Source organism: Oncorhynchus gorbuscha, linkage group LG19 (genome assembly GCF_021184085.1).
Source record: "Oncorhynchus gorbuscha isolate QuinsamMale2020 ecotype Even-year linkage group LG19, OgorEven_v1.0, whole genome shotgun sequence".
In the NCBI taxonomy this organism is placed as follows: domain Eukaryota; kingdom Metazoa; phylum Chordata; class Actinopteri; order Salmoniformes; family Salmonidae; genus Oncorhynchus; species Oncorhynchus gorbuscha.
Genome location: NC_060191.1, coordinates 39,317,008 through 39,329,993, shown reverse-complemented (window position 1 = coordinate 39,329,993; position 12,986 = coordinate 39,317,008). Strand labels below are relative to the sequence as shown.

The following is a 12,986-nucleotide window of genomic DNA, read 5'->3' as shown; positions in this document are numbered from 1 at the left end:
CGGGAGGAGAGGAGAGAGGACGGGAGAAGAGGAGACGAGAGGAGAGAGGACGGGAGGAGAGGAGAGAGGACGGGAGGAGAGGAGAGAGGACAGGAGGAGAGAGGACAGGAGGAGAGGAGAGGACAGGAGGAGAGGAGAGGAGAAGAAAGGAGAGGAGAGAGGATGGGAGGAGAGGAGAGAAGACGGGAGGAGAGGAGAGAAGACAGGAGGAGAGGAGAGAGGACGGGAGGAGAGGAGACGAGAGGAGAGGAGAGGAGAGAGGACGGGAGGGAGGAGAGGACAGGAGGAGAGGAGAGGAGAAGAGAGGAGAGGAGAGAGGATGGGAGGAGAGGAGAGAGGACAGGAGGAGAGGAGAGGAGAGAGGACGGGAGGAGAGGAGAGAGGACAGGAGGAGAGGAGAGAGGACAAGAGGAGAGGAGAGAGGACGGGAGGAGAGGAGAGAGGATGGGAGGAGAGGAGATGAGAGGAGAGAGGACGGGAGGAGAGGAGAGGAGAGAGGACGGGAGGAGAGGAGAGAGGACAGGAGGAGAGAGGACAGGAGGAGAGGAGAGAGGACGGGAGGAGAGGAGAGAGGACGGGAGGAGAGGAGAGGACAGGAGGAGAGGAGAGGAGAAGAAAGGAGAGGAGAGAGGATGGGAGGAGAGGAGAGAAGACAGGAGGAGAGGAGAGAGGACGGGAGGAGAGGAGACGAGAGGAGAGGAGAGAGGACAAGGGGGGGAGGGAGAGGAGAGAGGGCGGGAGGAGAGGAGAGGGGACGGGAGGAGAGGAGAGGGGACGGGAGGAGAGGAGAGAGGATGGGAGGAGAGGAGAGAGGACGGGAGGAGAGGAGAGAGGACGGGAGGAGAGGAGAGGAGAGAGGACGGGAGGAGAGGAGAGAGGACAGGAGGAGAGGAGAGAGGACGGGAGGTGAGGGGACGGGAGGAAAGGGGACGGGAGGAGAGGAGAGAGGACAGGAGGAGAGGAGAGAGGACAGGAGGAGAGGAGACGAGAGGGAAGGAGAGGAGAGAGGACGGGAGGAGAGGAGAGAGGACGGGAGGAGAGGAGAGGAGAGAGGACGGGAGGAGAGGAGACGAGAGGGAAGGAGAGGAGAGGGGACGGGAGGAGAGGAGAGAGGACGGGAGGAGAGGAGACGAGAGGGAAGGAGAGGAGAGAGGACGGGAGGAGAGGAGAGGAGAGAGGACGGGAGGAGAGGAGACGAGAGGGAAGGAGAGGAGAGAGGACGGGAGGAGAGGAGAGAGGACGGGAGGAGAGGAGAGGGGACAGGAGGAGAGGAGAGTTTACAGAGCACATGCACACCTTGTGTGTTCATGTTCAGTGTTTTGTTTGTGGTTCATCTCACCTCTCCTTGTTGGGGCAGATCTCTGGCGAGCTGGGGTTGGACCACGTCTCTGACCTCCCTTCCTGTCCGAGCGGGCAGATGTCTGGGGTCTTTTGGTCACTGCAACAACATACGGACCAAGTTAGCAGATTGAACAAATAGACATTGACAAAACTAAAGCTTCAGTATTATGACCTGAATGCACAGCCTGGTCCCAGATCTGTTTGTGATGTTTTGCCAACTCCTGTGGACATTAACAAAACAGCACAAACAGACCTGGGACCAGGCTAAGGAAAGCCTACTGACCTGCGCGTGTGTCTGTCCGAGGGGCTCTCTGTGCTTGAGTGGAGGCGGGGGAAGAGGCCTGAACGACGCTTCACTGGACTCTTCAGGGGAGACTTGGCTGACAGCACTGGTGGCTGGAGAGAGACACCCAGTCAATAGCATTAACAAGCAGGCAATATACAGCATTAGGAGGCTGATAGAGTGTCATTAAGGCAGATTTTGGCTACATTGTGATCGACCAATACCCTTCACATATAAAACAGTTGAAATTACATCGGCACACTGATAATATGGAGTTATTACATGGATGTGACTGTTTGCCAAAGAACATGTTGATATCATGACTCATTAGAGGACATTTTTGCAGTATGTGCATGTCCAGTTTTATTTGTGTGTAAATATGACTTTATAACCTCTACCGCTCCTCCCCCTCTACCCACTCCCCCCTGCTCACCGTGAAGGTACTCTTTGTGCACTCGGTGCTCTGTGGCAGCCCCCCTCCACTCAAGCTGGCCGGGACCCCCCCTCCCACCCCTGGACTCCGGTGACGGTGGGACCCCACCATGGTCTCCATGGAGTGACTCCGGACGCGCATGGCACGCTAGGGGACGGGGACAGAGATAGAGGAGGGGACAGAGGAGGGAGTGGGTTAGAAGGGAGCGGTGACGAAGTGAGAGAGAAAAGAGGACAGAGTAATAGAAGGGAAATGAGTACAGTTGTACAGCTGAGACAAGCACAGGGCCCCTGGATGCAGAGCAAGTTGTGTGGTAAAGGTGCCTTGCTTAAGGCCCCAACAATAGAGGGAACGTCTTTAGGATGTGAACCCAGCAACCCTCCAGTTGCCAGATCAGTTCACCCCATTTTTTCCAGAGTGCACTTCTCCTACACAGAGGAATAAGGAGTGCAGTGCATGGATAGTGAGAGATATGACTGTAGTATTATCAGTGTTGGGGAGTAATGAACTACAGTATATGTAGTTCAACTAGTAGTTTAACTACATTTTGCAGTAGCTTGGTGGTAGTTGAACTAAGTTCTGATCTAGGTAGTGTTTTCAGTAGTGTTTTACTCGTGGAACTACATGTCACGGCCTGATCTGTTTCACCTGTCTTTGTGCTCGTCTCCACCCCCCTCCAGATGTCCCCCCATCTTCCCCATCATCCCCTGTGTATTTATACCTGTGTTCTCTGTTTGTCTGTTGCCAGTCCGTTTTGTTCGTAGAACCCACCAGCGGTTTTCCCCTTGCTCCTGTCTCGCCTAACTTCCTGTTTTCTAGTTTATCCCAGCTTTGACCTTTCTGCCTGCCCTGACCCTGAGCCTGCCTGCCGTCCTGTACCTTTGCCCCACCTATCTGGATTACTGACCTCTGCCTGCCCTTGACCTGCCCTGACAGGGACGGTGTGTTTCAACGTTAGTCTAGAATGGCATTAAACAACAAACAAAATCACCTGAACAGTGTTTATTGAGTGTTTCAATGTTTGGAGAAGCTTTCAACATGGGATATGCTTTGTTCTGAATCTCAATTAGTATAACACAGTATCGGAGATGAAAGGTAATAAACAGTGACTGCTGTTGTAGTGATGAGCACAGCACCCCCAGTGGTTGAATGAGTGGCATGCAACACACACCTCCACACTGCCTGTGAACAGACAGTGAGACACCATATGGTCAGAGAGGGAGGGTAGGGGAGGGAGAGAGAGATGGAGAGACGGGTAAGGGGGTACGATGATTAATACCCCTTCATCTCAATCAACAGCAGCGTGGTTGGAGGGAGGGAAAGATTGAGAGAGAGAGAGCGAGAGAGAGAGAGAGAGAGAGAGAACAGCAGAGCGAGACAGAGAGAGAGAAAGGGAGAGAGAGAGCGATAGGAGGTAGAGAGATTGAAAAGAGGAGAGAGCGAGAGAGAAAGAGAGAGGGGGCGAAAGAGAGATAGAGAGGGAGAGAGAGAGCGAGAGAGAGAGAGAGAGGAGGTAGAGAGAGAAGAGAGAGAATGAGAGAGCGAGAGAGAGAAAGAGAAAGAGAGAGGTTCAGACATGGCGACGGATGATGAGGTAAAAATAATGGTGTAAAAGAGTCACCTTGAAGGACTCCAGCAGTCCCCCATGGCCCCCATTCTCCAGCTTGTCCTCCTCCCCAGCCTGGCCTTGCCCCAGAGTAACTTGGGTCTGTCTGTGGAGCTCATCGTGAAGGTTATCCAGCAGTGCAGCTCGCGTCCGCCCCTACAACACACGCACGCACAGACACATGCACACACAGATCCATAGAGACACACATAGATGTATACAGATGCACAGAAGCAAACACACACACACACACATGCAAAAAAAACAACACCACAATGTATCATTTAAGAAGCAGTAGTAGAGGGGATTGCGATAGATGAAAGAGATTGAACAGCACATCAAGGGTGTCGAGTCATCTGCACCTCTCACCTCTAGCTTGGCAAACTTGTCAGACTTGTAGCAGGCGTTCTCTGCATTGATCAGCTTTGTCAGGAGGAAGTCGCGGAACTCAGGACCCTGGGGAGAGACGAGAGCGGGAGGGGAGAGGTGACTTTCATCAGCACCATACTCATCATCATCTGGTCGTCTGGAGTCGATGGGACGGAAAGGACTGATACAGTCCCCTCAGAAAGTGTTCACACCCCTTTCCTTTGTCCACATTTTGTTGTGTTACAGCCTGAATTTAAAATGGATTCCATTTAGATTTTGTGTCACTGGCCTGTACACAAAATTCCCAGAGAGTGAAATGATGTTTTTATATTTAATTTCAAAATGAAAAGCTGAAATGTCTTGAGTTAATAAGTATTCAATCTCTTTGTTCTGGAAACCCTAAATAAGTTCATGAGTAAAAATGTGCTTAACAAATCAAATCAAATGTTATTTGTCACATGCACCGAATACAACAGGTGTACCATGAAATGCTTACTTACAAGCCCTTAATCAACAATGCAATTAAAGAAATAGAGTTAAGAAAATATTTACTAAATAAACTAAAGTAAAAAATGTAATAAAAAGTAACACAATATACAGGGGGTACCGGTCAGTCGAGGTCATCTGTACATGTAGGTGTACATGAAGGTAGGGGTAAAGTGACTATGCATAGATAATAAACAGCGAGCAGCAGCAGTTTATAAACAACGGGGGGGTCAATGTAGATAGTCCTGGGGGCTTGTTCAGCATTCAAACGCCTTGGGGGTAGAAGCTGTAAAGGAGCCTGTTGGACCTAGACTTGGGGCTTGCCTTGCAGTAGCAGAGAGAACAGTGATGTGGGTGATAGGAGTCTTTGACAATTTGTTGGTCTTTCCTCTGACACCGCCTAGTATATTGGTCCAGGAAGCTTGGCCCCAGTGATGTACTGAGCTGTTCGCACTACCCTCTGGCGAGCAGTTGCCATACCAGACAGTGATGCAACCATGCTCTCGATGGTGCAGCTGTATAACTTTTTGAGGATCTGGGGATGTTGTCGCGCCCTCTTCACGACTGTCTTGGTGTGTTTCAACCATGATAGCTTGTTGGTGATGTGGACACCAAGGAACTTGAAACTCTCGACCCGCTCCACTACAGCCCCGTTGATGTGAATGGAGACGTGTTCCGCCCTCCTTTTCCTGTAGTCCTCGATCAGCTCCTTTCTCTTGCTCACGTTGAGGGAGAGGTTATTGTCCTGGCACCACACAGCCAGGTCTCTGACCTCCTCCCTCTAGGCTGTCTCATCGTTGTCGATCAGGCCGACCACTGTTGTGTCGTCAGGGAGTACAGGAGAGGACTAAGCATGCACCCCTGTGGGGCCCACATGTTGACGATCAGTGTGGCAGAAGTATTGTTACCTACCCTTACCACCTGGGGGCGACCAGTCAGGAAGTGCAGGATCCAGTTGAAGAGGGAGGTGTTTAGTCCCAGGGTCCTTAGCTTCGTGATGAGCTTTGTGGGCGCCATGGTGTTGAATGCTGAGCTGTAGTCAATGAACAGCATTCTCACATAGGTGTTCCTTTTGACCAGGTGGGAAAGGGCAGTGTGGAGTGCGATTGAGATTGCGTTATCTGTGGATCTGTTGAGGCGATATGCTAATTGGAGTGGGTCTAGAGTTTCCAGCATGATGGTGTTGATGTGAGCCATGACCAGCCGTTCAAAGCACTTCATGGCTACCAACGTGAGTGCTATGGAGCGGTAGTCATTTAGGTAGGTTACCTTCGCTTTCTTGGGCACAAGGACTATGGTGTTCTGCTTGAAACATGTAGATCTGCGCATGCTCTGAGAACACGTCCTGGTAATCCATCTGGCCCCGCGACCTTGGGAATGTTGACCTGTTTAAAGGTCCTGCTCACATCGGCTACGGAGAGCATGATCACACAGTCGTCCGGAACAGCTGGTGCTCTCATATGCATGCTTCAGTGTTGCTTGCCTCAAAGCGAGCAGAAAAGGTATTCAGCTTTTCATGCTTGCGTTTTAAATTTTTTACAAGTCACATAATAAGTTGCAAGGACTCACTCTGTGTCCAATAATAGTGTTTAATATGATTTTCAAATGACTACCAAATCTCTGCACCCCACACATACAGTGTAAGACAGATGGTCCCTCAGTCGAGCAGTGAATTTTAAACACAGATTCAACCACAAAGACCAGGGAGGTTTATCAATTACTCTATGGGTACATTGGTAGATGGGTAAGCCATTGAATATCCCATATCGGTGAAGCTATTAATTACACTTTGAATGGTGTATCTGAGTCTGAAAGATACAAGGTCCTTCCCAACTCAGTCGAGGGATGTTATTGGACAGAATGGAGGTTTTGAGTGAACGGATGGGAGATGAGACACAATCAGAGGCAGGTGTTAATTGAGAATCATGGGGCCTGGGAACTGTGTGTTTGTGGGTGATTGTTCAGTTGATTTGACGATAGGATTGTTTTTGGTTTTCACCCTTATTGTTTTGTTAGTTATTTCATGTATAGTTCCTTCATTAAAGAACAGGTAACCACCAGTGCATTTTGGCACCCCGCACCAGGCTGTTTCTCCGTCCCATCAACACAGGTGCAACAGCCCAGGAGCAACAGCTGTCAGCAGCAGGAGAAGCGCTAGCAGCCAGCAGCAATGCTTGGGAGGAGATCCCGCCCATCATGCCAGAGCCCTCATGCCAGGAGGCGACCTGAGCCAGCCCATCATTCCAGAGGCTGAGTCTGAGAGCTCCTTAGTCCAGCACTGCAGTTGATTTGACAGAGCAAGGCATTCACCCTGAGCGTGTGTGTCCCCAGCCAGGTACCACCAGTGCCGGCACCCCGCACCAGGCTGTTTCTCCGTCCCATCAACACAGGTGCTCCCGCCTGTCCGGCGCTGCCAGAGCTCCCGCCCATCATGCCAGAGCCCCTCATGCCAGAGGCGCCAGAGCCCCTCATTCCAGAGGCGCCAGAGCTCCTTAGTCCAGCACCGCCAGAGCCTTCCTCTCCAGCGCCGCCTGAGCCACCCGTCTGCCCAGCGCCGCCTGAGCCACCCGTCTGCCCAGCGCCGCCTGAGCCACCCGTCTGCCCAGCGCCGCCTGAGCCACCATTCTGCCCAGCGCCGCCAGTCAGCCAGGGGTCTGCCAGCGCCGCCCCTCAGCCCCGCCATTCTGCCAGAAGCCGCCAGTCAGCCAGGGGTCGCCAGTGCCGCCCCTCAGCCCCAGAGGCGCCAGAGCCCCTCAGCCCCAGAGGCGCCAGAGCCCCTCAGCCCCAGAGGCGCCAGAGCCCCTCAGCCCCAGAGCCCCTCAGCCCCAGGGCCGCCAGGGCCCCTCAGCCTCAGAGGCGCCAGGGCCCCTCAGCCCCAGAGGCGCCAGGGCCCCTCTGTCCCGAGCAGCCGTCCCTCTGTCCCGAGCAGCCGCCCCCTGTCCCGAGCTGCCCCTTTGTCCAGTGGGGTCATTGAGAGGGGTTGCCATGGTTAGAGAGCCATGGAGGCGGACAATGAGGCGGACTAAGACAATGGTGAAGTGGGGTCCGCGTCCCGCGCCAGAGCCGCCACCGCGGACAGACGCCCACCCAGACCCTCCCCTATAGGTCAAGGTTTTGCGGCCGGAGTCCGCACCTTTGGGGGGGGGGGGGGTACTGTCACGTTCTGACCTTTATTTCCTTTCTTTTGTGTTTATTTAGTATGGTCAGGGCATGAGTTGGGTGGGCAGTCTATGTTTGTTTTTCTAGGTTTTGGGTATTTCTATGTTTCGGCCTAGTATGGTTCTCAATCAGAGGCAGGTGTCATTAGTTGTCTCTGATTGAGAATCATACTTAGGTAGCCTGAGTTTCACTGAGTGTTTGTGGGTGATTGTTCCTGTCTCTGTGTTTGCACCAGATAGGACTGTTTTTGGTTTTCGCACATTTATTGTTTTGTTAGTTATTTAATGTATAGTTCCTTCATTAAAGAACATGAATAACCACCACGCTGCATTTTGGTCCGCCTCTACTTCACCACAGGAAAACCCTTACATCCTGTTTGCAATAAGGCAGTAAAGTAATACTACAACAAATGTGGCAAAGCAATTAACTTCTTGTCCTGCATACAAAGCATCATGTTTGAGGCAAATCCAACACAACACATCATCGAGTAACACTCTTCATATTTTCAAGCATGGTGGTGGCTGCATCATGTTATGGGTATGATTGTCATCAGCAAGGACTAGGGAGGATAAAATAATAATACATTGGAATAGAGTGAAGCACAGGCAAATTCCTAGAGGAAAAACTGGTTCAGTCTGCTTTCAACAGACACTGGGAAACAAATTCACCTTTTAGCAGGACACTAACCTAAAACACAAGGCAAATTATACACTGGAGTTGCTTACCAAGACGACATCGAATGTTCCTGAGTGGCCTAGTTACAGTTTTGACTTAAATAGGCGTGGAAATCTATTGGCATGACTTGAAAAATGCAAATACTGTACAATCCAGGTGTGCAAAGCCCTTAAAGACTTGTCCAGAAAGACTCACAGCTGTAATCGCTGTCAAAGGTGATTCTAACATGTATTGACTCAGGGGTGTGAATGCTTATGTAAATAATATATTTCCGTAATTCATTTTCAATACATTTGCCAACATTTGTTTAATTAAACATATTTTCACTTTGTCATAATTGTATCAATTTCTAATTCAGGCTGGAACACAACAACATGTGGCGTAAAGCAAGCAGTAGGAATACTTTATAAATAAATTGTATAATGGCAAGTTTATCAAACATTCACTGTACATAACAGTGGGAAACATGAACTCTCGCTCTCCCTGTGTCTTTTATCCCTCTCCTTCCATCTCTTTCTTTCTGTATCTTTTTCTGTAATTCTCTCTCTCTCTTACTTACCTTCTTGAAGACCGCTGGATTGGGGAGAGGTGGTCCAAACGGAGGTACATCCTCCCTCGCTGTAACAGACACCTGTCGACACAAAGCAATTCATGCCGCCCATTTACTGTGTGGAGAGTCTGGCTTATGTCATTCTAACAGTATTGCTTCCGTTCCTTTCATTGCCCCTAATCTGGGCTTGAACCAGGGAACCTCTGCACACATCGACAACAGTCACCATCGAAGCATCGTTACCACAAAAGCAGCGGTCCTTGCAGAGCAAGGCAAACAACTACTTCAAGGTCTCTGAGTGAGTGACGTCACCGACTGAAACGCGACTAGCGCGCACCGCTAACTAGCTAGCCATTTCACACCGGTTACATAATATCCATGCCTTAAAGGCCCACTCCGTGATAAAACATTTCAAATGGCTTCGCAAATATCACATAGTGAGCCTGTTAGGTTCATAGTAGGCTATAGCACTGACCTTGTATGTTGTGTGTTCAGTACCAGGGTTCTCCACCTGCACCAGCACATACGCATGGAGGAAGTTGGAGGCGATCATGTCAGGCACAAAGGGCGTGGCACCTTCCTGGAAGACCGCCGCCACGATGTCATTGCCTATGTGCCTCTTCCTCTGGAGCTGAGGGACAAGAGCATAGCGTTCTGTAAACACCTTAAGACTGTATGTTCTACAGTATAATTAGTCACAATTATTAGAGGCAAAATGTACAGGAATGGTGTGAGGGATGAGGAAACAGAGGGTGTTTATGAGTGACACACACACACGTACACACACACGCACGCACTCACAAAACACCTACTGTAACCACTGTTACTATGCTGTGTGTGGAGTAGCGTGTTCAGTACCTGTTGTATGTCTCCCTCGGTGAAGGGTAGTTTAGTGGAGACGTGGAACATAATCTCTCTCTGTCTGAAGACGGTGTAGACGGACTCAGAGCCTGTCTGACCGTGGGATACGTCCAGACCACCACGGAACCTAGGAGCACAGTGACAACACTGATTAACATTACCATGACATTCAATTATTGGGTAGGGCAAGGAGCATTTCCTGATCACGTGACAAGTAAAACTCCTGGCCCTACTCATGATGAAATATAGTCAAAGTCCTGCATTTCTCTCTTTCCCCCTCTCTATCCCCCTCTCTCTATCCCCCTCCCTCTATCCCCCTCTCTCTATCCCCCTCTCTCTATCCCCCTCTCTCTATCCCCCTCTCTCTATCCCCCCTCTCTATCCCCCTCTCTCTATCCCCCTCCCTCTATCCCCCTCCCTCTATCCCCCCTCTCTATCCCCCTCCTCTATCCCCCTCTATCCCCCTCTCTATCCCCCTCTCTCTATCCCCCTCTCTCTATCCCCCTCTCTCTATCCCCCCTCTCTATCCCCCCTCTCTATCCCCCCCCCCTCTATCCCCCTCTCTCTATCCCCCTCTCTCTATCCCCCCTCTCTCTATCCCCCTCTCTCTATCCCCCTCTCTCTATCCCCCCTCTCTATCCCCCTCTCTCTATCCCCCTCTCTCTATCCCCCTCTCTCTATCCCCCTCTCTCTCTCCCCCTATCCCCCCTCTCTCTATCCCCCTCTCTCTATCCCCCTCTCTCTATCCCCCCTCTCTCTCCCCCTCTATCCCCCTCTCTCTATCCCCCTCTCTCTATCCCCCTCCCTCTATCCCCCCTCTCTATCCCCCTCTCGCTATCCCCCTCTCTCTATCCCCCTCTCTCTATCCCCCTCTCTCTATCCCCCTCTCTCTCTATCCCCCTCTCTCTATCCCCCTATCCCCCCTCTCTCCCCCTCTCTCTATCCCCCTCTCTCTATCCCCCCTCTATCCCCCTCTATCCCCCCTCTCTATCCCCCTCTATCCCCCCTCTCTATCCCCCTCTCTATCCCCCTCTCTCTATCCCCCCTCTCTCTATCCCCCTCTCTCTATCCCCCTCTCTCTATCCCCCTCTCTCTATCCCCCTCTCTCTATCCCCCCTCTCTCCCCCTCTCTCTATCCCCCCTCTCTCTATCCCACCCTCTCTCTATCCCCCTCTCTCTATCCCCCCTCTCTCTATCCCCCTCTCTCTATCCCCCTCTCTCTATCCCCCTCTCTCTATCCCCCTCTCTCTATCCCCTCTCTCTCTATCCCCCCTCTAACCTCTCTGTCACGACTCCCACCGAAGGTGGCTCCCTGCCTGTTCAGGCGGTGCTCAGCGGTCGTCGTTGCCGGTCTACTAGCCGCCACCGATCCCTTTTTCCTTTTCTGTTAGTTTAGTCTTATTAGTTGCACCTGTTCCTTTTGTGTTTCTTGATTTCTGGTCTATTTAAGCCTGTTTTTGCCTTATATTTGCCAATATTTGTGTTCTCTGTCGGTTGTGGATGTGTTTTCATTGTTCTCCGGGTCGTTTGCCCTGTGTTTGGGCTGGTCAGTGTTTATGCGCCATGTATTTGGCGTGACCGTTTTGTGCCGGAGAAATACATCTACAAACCACTGAACCCTCTGCTCTCTGCGCCTGACTCTCTTTCTCAGTATCAGAGCAGTAGTAGAGTTGTCTCTGTCTCTCTCGCTTTCGCTCTCCCCATCTCGCTCTCAATTAAATTTCGATTCAATATAAGGGCTTTATTGGCATGGGGAACATATGTTAACATCGCCAAAGCTAGTGAAGTAGATAATAAACAAAAGTGAAATAAACAATAAGAATTAACAGTAACCATTACACTCACAAAAGCTCCAAAAGAATAAAGACATTTAAAATGTCATATTATGTATATATACAGTGTGTTAACGATGTGCAAATAGTTAAAGTACAAAAGGGAAAATCATTTCACATAAATATGGGTAGTATTTACAATGGTCTTTGTTCTTCTCTAGTTGCCCTTTTCTTGCGGCAACAGGTCACATATCTTGTTGCTGTGATGGCACACTGTGGTATTTCACCCAGAAGATATGGGAGTTTATCAAAATTGGGTTTGTTTTTGAATTATTTGTGGATCTGTGTAATCTAAGGAAAATATGTGTCTCTAAAATGGTCATACATTTGACAGAGTGTTAGGAAGTGCAGCTCAGTTCCACTTCATTTTGTGGGCATTTTGCACATAGTCTGTCTCTCCCTCCCTCGCAGTAGTAGAGTTGTCTCTGTCTCTCCCTCCCTCCCTCTCCAGTAGTAGAGTTGTCTCTGTCTCTCCCTCCCTCCCTCTCCAGTCTCTGTCTCTCCCTCCCTCCTCTCCAGTAGTAGAGTTGTCTCTGTCTCTCCCTCCCTCCCTCCCAGTAGTAGAGTTGTCTCTGTCACTCCCTCTCCCGTAGTAGAGTTGTCTCTGTCTCTCCCTCCCTCCCTCTCCAGTAGTAGAGTTGTCTCTGTCTCTCCCTCCCTCCCTCTCCAGTAGTAGAGTTGTCTCTGTCTCTCCCTCCCTCCCTCTCCAGTAGTAGAGTTGTCTCTGTCTCTCCCTCCCTCCCTCTCCAGTAGTAGAGTTGTCTCTGTCTCTCCCTCCCTCCCTCTCCCATAGTAGATTTGTCTCTGTCTCTCCCTCCCTCCCTCTCCCGAGGTAAAGTTGTCTCTGTCTCTCCCTCCCTCCCTCTCCAGTAGTAGAGTTGTCTCTGTCTCTCCCTCCCTCCCTCTCCAGTAGTAGAGTTGTCTCTGTCTCTCCCTCCCTCCCTCTCCCTGTCTCTCCCTCACTCCCTCTCCCGTAGTAGAGTTGTCTCTGTCTCTCCCTCCCTCCCTCTCCCGTAGTAGAGTTGTCTCTGTCTCTCCCTCCCTCCCTCTCCCGAGTAAAGTTGTCTCTGTCTCTCCCTCCCTCCCTCTCCCGAGGTAAAGTTGTCTCTGTCTCTCCCTCCCTCCCTCTCCCGTAGTAGAGTTGTCTCTGTCTCTCCCTCCCTCCCTCTCCCGAGTAAAGTGTCTCTGTCTCTCCCTCCCTCCCTCTCCCGAGGTAAAGTTGTCTCTGTCTCTCCCTCCCTCCCTCTCCAGTAGTAGATTTGTCTCTGTCTCTCCCTCCCTCCCTCTCCAGTAGTAGATTTGTCTCTGTCTCTCCCTCCCTCCCTCTCCCGAGGTAAAGTACTCCCTCTCCAGTAGTAGTTGTCTCTGTCCCTCCCTCCCCATAGTAGATT

At 50.9% G+C, this 12,986-nt stretch overlaps 1 protein-coding gene across 15 annotated transcripts in view; it reads right to left on the bottom strand.

Annotated features, from left to right (window-relative positions):
* LOC124004756 (rap1 GTPase-activating protein 2-like) overlaps positions 1–12,986 on the bottom strand; it is a 128,821-nt gene that overhangs the window by 7,159 nt on the left and 108,676 nt on the right. For all 15 annotated transcript variants that reach the window (XM_046313514.1, XM_046313525.1, XM_046313511.1 and 12 more), the window contains 8 exons: positions 9,761–9,890; positions 9,378–9,533; positions 8,912–8,983; positions 4,033–4,119; positions 3,679–3,819; positions 2,058–2,204; positions 1,625–1,737; positions 1,340–1,438 (listed from right to left, as the gene is read on the bottom strand). In XM_046313514.1, coding sequence (XP_046169470.1) covers positions 1,340–1,438; positions 1,625–1,737; positions 2,058–2,204; positions 3,679–3,819; positions 4,033–4,119; positions 8,912–8,983; positions 9,378–9,533; positions 9,761–9,890 — 945 coding nt within the window. The remainder of the gene's footprint in view (positions 1–1,339; positions 1,439–1,624; positions 1,738–2,057; positions 2,205–3,678; positions 3,820–4,032; positions 4,120–8,911; positions 8,984–9,377; positions 9,534–9,760; positions 9,891–12,986) is intronic.